This window comes from Ptychodera flava, chromosome 17, assembly GCF_041260155.1.
Source record: "Ptychodera flava strain L36383 chromosome 17, AS_Pfla_20210202, whole genome shotgun sequence".
NCBI classification, from domain to species: domain Eukaryota; kingdom Metazoa; phylum Hemichordata; class Enteropneusta; family Ptychoderidae; genus Ptychodera; species Ptychodera flava.
Window position 1 is genome coordinate 21,115,111 of NC_091944.1, and position 11,148 is coordinate 21,126,258.

The following is an 11,148-nucleotide window of genomic DNA, read 5'->3' on the forward strand; positions in this document are numbered from 1 at the left end:
CAATATTCAGAGGTGTGTATGACAGTATATTTGTGATTGATGGCTGAAATATCGATAACCAAATAAATGATTTTCATCCGCCGTGTATTCTTAGTTTTTGGAAAATTGAACATACCATACACAAAATTTCCCCCATTTTTCCACTTGAGCGTGACATTTCGGACGTTCACGATGCGTCATCGACATGATCCAGCACTAAAAAGACCTCCGGGTCAACTCTATTTTGATAAAACTTAAAGGGACAAAGTGAGCCATTTTTCGTGAATTTTGTTTGATGCGAGATACTACTTATTTTGTTTGACATGTTGAAAGATACTGAGTGAATGAGTGACCATACATATATTCGACCCCGGTTTTATACAAATTAAATAAAACCATCGCGAAAACGAATTAATGGTCATGACCATGAATTCATTTTCGTGATGGTTTGCATGTATCGTGTCTAAAACCGGGGTCGAATATAAGCATGGTCAGCCATTCATTCGGAATCTTTCGACATGTCTAACAATATAAGTAGTATCTCACATCAAACAAAATTCATGAAAAACGGTCGACTTTGTCCCTTTAAATTGCTCGTGTATTTGGAAAACATGTTCGGTCACGACGGGATTCCCTTTTATGTCCGCTAAATGTATTATCAAATTTATTCATGATGACCCATACAGCTAGGGAAACAGTTCTGTTTCATCAGTGTGATCATTCTGATCATCTATTCTGTTGAGTTGTACACAGTACGTATCTTTCTGCCGTGTTTTGTGAGGAATAAACACGGACCATTGTGAATTTTCATTCCTCTACTTGTTTTAAATCAGTGCATGACTGATGTAGAATGTGTCATTGTGCTTGTAACATGAGAGCGAGAAGACAAAACAGCTGCACTTGTGAGATTGGACAACATGTATCTTGTTCATCAGCTTTAATTAGTTTATTGAGGCGACGTGTCTTGTGTGATACATCTGGTGTTTTGATCTAATTAAATCATTTGTTCTAGCCTGAAATATGTTTATGCCTGACAACATACAAGCAAACTAGACTGAAAAATATTGTAAATTCTTGCTCCAAAATAGGTGAATTACGTGACAGTGACACCTCAACACTTTTATCTGGTCACAGTATAAGTGGCTGAAAAACAAATGCGAAAAGTATGTTATTTTCCTGGATCTATTTGTGTTGATTGTGATAGATATTTGTGAACAGCATATTATCACAAAACCCTATTTTAAATGATAAAATTTTTTCTAAAGTTGAACATGAACTTTTTATATTGATGCAGGTTGTTACGACATGGAAATTCCAGTCCAAAGAGTGGTTGTGTGTAGGAATTTACAAATTCCCCACCCCCATATGTGGGGGATTTACCTGGTTTAGGTGGGGATTTTCCAGATTGTCTTGCCCCAGGGGGTGGGGCATTTGGCAGATTTCACAGGACTAATTTCCAAATCCCCCACTAAACCCCGAGGTGGGGGGGGGGTGGGGGTTTACATTGACTGGCGCATAACACTCTATGAGGTCTTCCCATTCTACACTGGACGAATTAGAATCTTGGACTGGCAAATACGGTGCTTGCCGAATTTTGTTACAGAAAAGTTGACGAAAACGCTGGAACTGCGAAATATCTTGTCTATCAGTCTAAATATAACTATTCAGCGACTGTCATACCAGTTCTCTCAGTCAGGCAACCTCCTTTTATGCCTTCAATGCCAACATTGACGCTTTTTTCTCACTGTTTCAGTGCAAAAAGTCAGTTGCTTGACGATGACTGGCATTGTTTGATGGTGTGCATGCTGTACACACCGGTCGTTGCTGTCTTGTTCGTCAGGGACGCGTCATAATTGGTACGAATCCGTTTCAGGCAGAGTAGTTTTAGGCGTTGGATGTCACGCTGAGGAAACAGAAATTAAGATGGAGAGATTGCAGACTGTGTTCTATGTAATACCTTTAGCCCCTAAATGTACATAAGCAACACGAATAAAACGTGATCGGAAAGTAAGGGTTACAAACGCAAAGATACTGGAAAAGGCAGATTTTGAAGTTCTAGCTCACGTTTCACAACTAAACTGCTTTTGTAATTTATGATTTTGAAGACATCTATTCGGTACAAAAACTATCTTAACAATGTAAAAGTCCCATTTTGTTCTTCTCATACAAACGAAAAATAAGTAAAATTTAAATATTTTAAGTTCTATCACATCTCAGGACTTCCAAAACATGGTAGAATTTCCACTTTCAAACAGTTTTAATCGTTCTTCGTCATACGTTTGAAACTGAACTCATGGAAAGCAGCAACAGGTTCAGACCCGTTTCCAGATGCTAACATATGTCATTGATATGCGCACGCGATTTAATTGATATGCTTTTCGTTTGATGTATGATTTCTGAGTTTTCATTTCATGTTTCACTTTAGCTCTATCGATTTCGCTTGTTTGACAGAATGGCGAGCGCAAATCTAAGTTACTTACCGCAAATTTATTACTGAGGAACATGTAGACGATGGGGTTGACGATTGCGTCCGACGAGATCACCCATATGTACACACTTGCACGCAGTGTTCTGATCAGGACCGGGTGAGCACGTAAGAAATATGGGTTGTACGATATGACTACCACATTGTAGATGTTGCTAGGCAACCAGCATATTGCAAACAGGATAATGACAGAAATAAAGGTCCGGAATGCCTGAGAGAGAGAGAGAGAGAGAGAGAGAGAGAGAGAGAGAGAGAGAGAGAGAGAGAGAGAGAGAGAGAGAGAGAGAGAGAGAGAGAGAGAGAGAGAGAGAGAAGAGAGAGAGAGAGGAGAGAGAGAGAGAGAGAGATTTTAATGGTAACTGCAATGGTCGTAAGGTACGTACCCTCTGAGTGTTATAGACCCCTGTCACTGGTATTAATATTTAAGGTATTATTACATACAATCATTATTCCTTATTCAATTACTACAATTCTGACTTTTAGATGGATTCGAATGTTTTGCACAAAATTCATGACTGTACTTGATGCAAACTAAAATTTCCTCATGCAGATGACAGACCACCGACCTTTCTCTTTGCCCTCTTCTGCAACTTATCCCGTCTCTCGTCCGCACATCCGGGAAGTTGACCCCTGACCAATTTCACGCCCATTCTAAGGTAACAGACCAACAGCACCACAAGGGGGATCATGTATGTCAGGGTGAACAAAACCCAAACGTAGGTGACCATGGGGCTTCGCTTCGGCCACTTCTCTGCGCAAAAACGGAAAGTCTTTCCACCATATGAAAACTGTATCATTGTCAGATACTTTAGTTTTGGAGAGGTGAGGAGGATAGCAGCGCACCAGATGGCTATGATGGCGACGAGCTTCTTTCGAGGAGTAATTGTAGGTTGTAACGGGTACATCACCGCGCGATAGCGGTCAAGTCCGATGGCCACCAAACTGAAGATGCTGACGATCTGTGAGACCTGAAAGAAGATAGAAGAAAGAATGAGCAGGGTCTTACACACTGTGATGATGGAGATGATGATAATGATGATGATGATGATGATGATGATGATGATGATGATGATGACGGTGCTGTTGATGGTGGTGGTGATGATGATGGTGATGATGATGATAATGATGATGATGGTAATGATGATGATGATGATGATGATGATGATGGTGATGGCGGTAGTTTTGATGGTGATGATGATGATGACGATGATGGTGATTATTATCATTATCAGGATGATAATTATCATGATGATGATGATGATGATGATGATGATGATGATGATGATGATGATGATGATGATGATGATGATGGTGGTGGTGGTGGTGATGGCGGTAGTTTTGATGGTGATGATGATGACGATGATGGTGATTATTATCATTATCAGGATGATGATGATGATGATGATGATGATGATGATGATGATGATGGTGGTGGTGGTGATGGTGGTGGTGGAGATGATGATGACGGTGATGATGATGATGTTGATGACAACGATGGCAATTGTGCCATCATTGTGTCATCGTATATGCTTTCTTATATGCTTTCACCCAAATAAACTGTCCGATTTTAAGGCCAGTGTATATTCAACCTTTGAAAAAAGCCATACCGTTAATTTGCAACTCAAAACATTTCTCATTTATCGACCGTGTGTATAGGAATACCAATATTTAGGAAATTTGAGAATGAGAGAGAAACCCATACGATATCTGCAATAAAACTTGGGATTATATTTTCAGGGACAGATTTTTGTGATATATATTTTGTAACTTTATTTCAATTGTGACATAAATGAACCGGCACTATTGCTTTAACTTAGAGTGCGCATGGCTTAGATTAGCGATGAAAAGTCGCTGTACACAAGATGGTCCTCGTATGGTCCTTGTACGTATTGTTGTCGCAACAGAAAGCTTCTATTAACATTATTTTTGTCTCTAGAGATATTGTACTCTTCCGTGTATGACCAAAACTCGCTTGTTCTGTATTCCACCTGCCTGTTTAGTATTCTACTTTCTCATCAAATGACTGCAGCGGTGTATATCTCAAACATTTCTACCACTAGTACTGCTGTCACGGTTTCCTGACAATATAATTTCACAAAAAAAACACCCCAATATTACTGAAAAACTGAGAGAGTTCGCGCAACTTTCACCCATGTGTCACATATTTTCATGACCAACACTTGATTGCGTGATCTTGTTCAATGTAAACTGAGTGGTATGAGTCTTTGTATAATACGTATAAGGTCTCAGGCAACAACGTGCCTATCATAGCTAATATTCAGCCCATATCATCCTTTCCACGGAAGGCGCTATCGGCGACGGACAACCCTTTGCCAACAACCCTCTAAAACTTTGCATTGCAAAAAAACATAAAGCACATTTTTCTCTAGCGTACGGGTAATTCTTAACATGTGACGGATGGAAGGCAACAAATGGAACAGGGTGAACGAGAAACAGTCGTCTCACGGCGATAAGCTGATGGAATAAGCTTGGAAAGTTCTTATATAGTATTACACCCCTCTCCCTTCGTCTCTTTTTCTGTCTGTCTGTCTGTCTCCCTCCCCCTACTCTCTCTCCCTCTCTTCCCCCTCTCTCTCCCCTCTCTCTCACTCTCTCTGTCTCTCTGTCTGTCTCTCTCTCCGTTTCAGCGGTTGGAAATCAACTCTGTGAACTAAACCAGCATAATCCGTTCCATTGTGAAGGGTAAAAGATAAAAAGGCGAAAAAATGACCAAATTGAAGATTAGATTATTGCAGTCAAACATTTATTGTTTCAGATGAATCTTTGTCGGATTCGATTTCATTTGTCAACATAACACTGCATTAAATACGACAAGTAGCTGTTTTCAACAAGGCTAAACCTTTGAATTTCAAAAATATTTAAGGATGAAGATAAGAACAAGGAAACTTGTCCGATTTCTTGGACAAGATATACGAAATCGAAAGATAGTGAAACTTTACGGCGACCTTGTGGTAAACTTAGAACAACGTTAAGTAAACATTCCCCGTTCCTTCACACCGGAGTCTTCGTGTGTCATCATTAGAAGTCAGCTAAGTGTGTTCGCGAAAATTACGATGAATCTTTTAATTTGAAAAATAAGCTTAAAGGAATTAGCGTCGATTCTCTTGATTTGCATTTCGAAAATATAACACCGAACATAAATCTGCAAATTTACGTAATCTCTGTGGCCGTAAAATAGTGCATTGGCCGTAAAAGAGTACATGACACAGTGTTTTCTCTGCATGTTCACGGTAAAAGGGCAATTTCTGCCCATTCGTCAAAATTAGGGTGGGCAGACTTGACATTTTAGGGGGCAGAAACAATAGCAAAACCTCAAGTCACTACACTATGCGCTCGGGTTTGAACCATCATATGCGCGTATTTGCTTGCTGTGTTTTGTGCGCGATTTTCGCGCTGTCGGTAACTTTCAAAGCGCAGAAAATGGTTCGCAATTTAGCAATTGCGCAGTCGAGAGAAACCTAGCATGACATTTGTTACGTTGTATCGTAAAACGCTTGAAGAACAAGTCACGTACGGTTGCTTAAGGGATAAAACATGTGGGTCATAGTGTACATTGTTAAATTTAAATGTTGCAGCCATGATGATGAGATGTATCTAGATATCATGCACGAAATACATTGTTTGTAAAAAAGAAACTCGCACAGGCGCAGTTCCGACGACAGTTTCCCTTTAAGCTGTAGACTGAACGTTGAAATGCGTTGGACGTTTAGGAATAGGCAACAATTGTCTAGGGGCAATATGGTCATTTATTACTCAAAGTCTCTGTCTGTCTGCCTGCCTGCCTGTCTGACTGTCTGTCTGCCTGAATGTCTGCCTGTCTTTAGATCTGTCTTTGTCTCCATCTCTGTCTGTCTTTCCCCTATCTCTTTTATTTACTTATTTATTTATTATTTTGTTCACTTGTTTTAGTATAATGTCATGTTATAATGTAGTTTTATGCGAAATATCGTTATGGTCCTCACCTGAATAATATTGCGCAATACGTTTTTGTTTCTGTCCACAAACATGCCTTGTTTTGCTTTCTCTTATTGCACTGTCAGTGTTTTCGTCACTACTATAGTCTTACTACTACATCTGTTTTTCTCACGAAGTAAAAGTTCGCCTTAATTCACCGATGCACCAGAAAGCCATCGGAGCAGAACATTCTAATATCGAAATGACGAGCTCTGATGAACTCGACATTTGTAGACCGCATTAAGACGATGAAATCGAATGAAAGCAGTTAATTTGTCTGTGTAGGTTTAAGAAAAAAATGTTTCTGAATTCGTCAGCGCTGCAATGTTGAGGAAGCGCAACAGAATATAACATTGTGCCCCTAAAGTTTTGGCGCCAAATATTGATATTGATCATTGAAAGTCCATAAAAACAAAATACATTTTTTTTACCAAAATTTGACTTCACTTTACCCATTTCTCTGATGATATGCACATTTCTTCTTCACTTTTAGTAACCTAGTCTCCTGAGTAACTATTTTCGCTAACACAATATCAAACAGTTCAACAAACCAAAGGCATGATATAGAGTAATGTCTGGAGGTGCAATCTTCACAGAAAGTCCTAAAAAACGCTTGCCATCTGTGAGCGATTTGTCATCACATCGTGCGAACTCAGAAAACGCCGTATTAATCTAATGTAAAACACATCGACTTAAAGGGATACAGTCACCTGTAATCTAAATATGCCCATATATGGTCAAAAGGGCGTTCCTTGGTATCCAAAATACCCATGTGAGTGCGCTGTATTAAAAAGCGGCCACCCACTTAAAATCTGCGATTGGTTAGATTTTCTCTTTCAATGGTAACTGTGCCAAATTGGAAAAGTGACAGTATACCTTTAAGGTATAAGTTTTCAAATTGTTCTGAAACTTTCCTGGATGTAATTTTTAACCATTATCTTACATATTACCGAATCAAGAAGGAAAATAAGGGGTCAACGAGCAAGGTTTTGAACTTAAGAAATAAGTTACCAAAAATTTACCGATATTTGAAATTAAATATGGCTGCCATCCCTGAGAAAACATTAAGACGGTGAAAATGTTTTTTTTTTCTCCTAGAGCTTTAAACTGACCCAAAACAAGCCATAGGTCAGCAAATTATTGAAACAAAATCCGAATATCTGTTCCCGCGGCTCTTTCTACCTTAAAGGGCCAGTAATGCTAAATTTTGAAAATTTTTTCATCATTTGTTTTGAATGTCAACCATAACTTCTGTTCTACTTCCAAAGGTATGTTGATATACATAGTGTTCAGCTTGTCAACTCAATCCGTACGTGTGTAAACTGCATTGTAATTGTTGAAAAGTGACTTCTGGTCCGGACTAGAATTCAAATGTAAACAATAACAATGCATTTTACACATATAGACGCTAAGTGACAAGCTAAATAGTGGGTGTTTAAACATCCTTTGGAGAGTAGAATAAGAAGTTGCAATTGATATACAAAATAAAAATAATGAGAATATGAACAAAAGTTAGCATTATTTGCTCGTTAATATTTAAAAGTGTTCAATATGAGATGCGATACCCTCTAAGGATATTTTTTGAAAGATGTACATAACGTTATATTCATTGCATCCTATGTTAAGCCATGGAGCTACTCTTTTTGTACCTCCATGGTTAAGCTTACCTTCAAGATGAACGGTATGGCAGTACACATCGCCTCGCCGAAAATCCATTCTCCCGACAAGGTCGACTCGAACATAAACGGCAGGCACACGGTACTCAGGGTCCAATCAGAAACCGCTAAATTCAACAGAAACACGTTGAAAGACCGCTTCTTCCTACCGCCAACGATCAGGACCCACGCCACCACGATGTTACTAACGGCCGACACCCCAACGCCGATGGCGAACACGGTGCTGAGCGCGATGGCTCTTCCGTCAGGTAGAGTCGGTAGTGACCAAGGGTACACTGAACTGTTTGACGAGTAATTGCCGGCTTGCTCCATTCTCTTCTATTTGACAATAAAACAGGAGGTTTCTTCTGGTGTGATCAGTCTTACAGGCTGCCGTGTTAAGTGTTTTGTAAACCACTTGGGCGAATTCATTCGTACACAGGGGCGTTTTTAATTACTGCTGCAATGCAGGAAATATCACCTGTGCTCCCTGCAACATTCACTGACACGAAATCGGAAGAGTTTTGTAGATTTTGATAACATTTGCTTTTGGATCGCTGTGCTTCACAGCTGTTCAGTCATAACGACTCACCTCTCGACAGGCTTGACACCCCCTGGTTTCCTGGGCAACCATAGGGCCCTTGAATCAGCCCACATCATTTGCAGTGAATGAACATTCAACACAACATGCAAGGAAAGTGATTGAGCGGGAACTCGTCTTATGAATTATTCGGCTAATATTCACCATGTTTGTGCAGTTGCGCAGATCATGAACCGATTATGTGGTACAGTCAATCTTAACCGTTACTTCGCCATTTTCTTCATTTCTTATGTGGCGCACAATAAATTGTCTTAACGCGTATTACATTAAAAATTGAAAAGTGACAACAGTAAAGATATATTGTAAAAAACCATCAGATCAATCATGGCATGTTAAAAAGATCATACCTCAACGAATGTGTAAAATATCTCAAAGATGTAGATTTTTGAACAGACTTTCGAGTGTGTATACGTATTGCTTGGAGGTATGACGGCAAAGCATTCTAAACCGGAGCGCACTATTAGGAAAGGCTCTGTCCCAAAAGTAAGCTTTTCGCCTAATGGTCGGCGTATCTTAATTCCCCCCAATTTGCTCGTTGGGTGATTACGTGTCACACCTATAACTAATTAATTAAGTCTTCCATCGCATGCAAACAGACGAAAGGACATGGATGGCTTACTAGACAAACTCTGCTGATTGTTCTAAAGTTATTTATTCATGCACGTTTTTATATTCTAATCAAGACACATCTGCAGAAAAATTGCATGCCTATAGATGTGAATTCCCATGGCTATTTTTTTTTATTTTGAAAACAGATGTTATAGTTGAATGCATTCTGTGAAAGGTACTTATTAACAAGGCTATTATTGCCGCCGTTGTTTCTTAATTCCATTTCCTCGTGTCTTCTTCCCTCATTAGCTGTTTTATCACTCTCGTGTTTCCCCTGCCTTGACCTTGCCCCTGCGTGCTGCTCTGTAAAAGACCACATGTGTAATCGAGTACGGCCCATTTGTCCAAACAAGTCTGAGCACAATGGCCGAATGACCCGGCCGACGAATTTGTTTACGGTAAAAGTGTAGGATTTTGAGTTTACGCGCGCAAGTGACACGGGTCAAGTGATAAGTGAGTGGGTCTCAGGAAGATTTCCTTCCGATAAATCCTCCAAGCTACTTTTATTCGAAGAGACAATGTATATATCATAACGATAAACTAGTGTATCTTTCTTCTGTATAAAGTGTGTTGAAATACACATCACTGGTCTTGTGATCGCGTGAGCACACTGGAATATGCACAATTAATATAAAGTGTTATTAATGACAAATAGAATCTAGCCGGGACCGAGGTTCAGTTGCCAGCAATAAACCAGATATGACCTGAAAATGTTCATGTGTATCTGTATAAATTGTAGTTTACTGTGAATTTTAACATTTGCCACCAATATTCACCACAGATTAAGTATATAAATATGTAATTAGCTGAAATAAAAATACTAAATTTCTTTGACTCTGTCATTGTATTAACACTTTATATAGCAAGTGTAATTGCCTTTGGTCTAGTCCTTCAGACTATATATACCAAACTATGAAAGGTCATTAAATATACAAATTATAAACTACCTGACATGAAAATGCAAAATATCTTTCACTTATACAACGTAATTAACTCATCAATATACATAGCAAGTTTCATAAACTTTTTTCAGGGTCCTTCCAGTCTTATATCTCTAAGTTGAAAAGTTAGTTAAATATGCAAATTGCTAGTTTTGTCAACTCTAGCCATGTCAATCCAGATATGTTCCTAATTAGGAAAGTTCGTTAAATATGCAAATTAGTAACAAGTTTACCTAAAACTGCTAAAACAACTTATATCAGTGTATCCAATATATGCATAGTAAGTTTCGTCAACTTTGATCATGCCAATCCAGATATATATCCTTACTTTCCTTAATTTTCAAAAGTTCATTCAATATGAAAATAAGTGATCAGTTGAAGTAAAAATGCTTAATGACTTTCAATAATGTTGTATCATAGTATCTTCCATCTACATGGCAACTTTCATCAACTTTGGTCAAGTCAACCAAGATATATAACCCTAATTAGGAAAGTTCATTAATATGGAAATTAGGAATTGGCTGAAGTCAAAATGCTAAATGGCCTTCAATATTGTTTTAACCTAGTATCTTCAATATACATAACATGTTACGGCAAATTTGATCAAGTTCATCCACGTATATATCCCTAATTAGTAAAGTTCATTAAATATGCAAATAACTCCAATAATGCTGTATCATAGTATCTTCAATGTACATAGCAAGTTTCATCAACTTTGGTCAAGTCAATCGAGATATATAACCCTAATTAGGAAAGTTCATTAAAAATGCAAATTAGGAATTGTCTGAAATCAAAATGCTAAATGACTTTCAGTAATGTTAAATCATAGTATCTTCAATATACATACCAAGTTTCGTCAATTTGGATTAAGTCAATTCAGATATATCCCTAATTACGAAAGTT

At 38.5% G+C, this 11,148-nt stretch overlaps 1 protein-coding gene across 1 annotated transcript; it reads right to left on the minus strand.

Annotated features, from left to right (window-relative positions):
- Window positions 1-3,006: 3,006 nt before the first annotated feature.
- Window positions 3,007-8,728, minus strand: LOC139116336 (tachykinin-like peptides receptor 86C). The gene is made up of 3 exons (XM_070678969.1): window positions 8,687-8,728; window positions 8,107-8,433; window positions 3,007-3,432 (listed from the first exon to the last, which is right to left on the minus strand). The coding sequence occupies exons 1-3, from the start codon at window positions 8,726-8,728 to the stop codon at window positions 3,007-3,009; spliced, it is 795 nt and encodes a 264-aa protein (XP_070535070.1).
- Window positions 8,729-11,148: the final 2,420 nt, after the last annotated feature.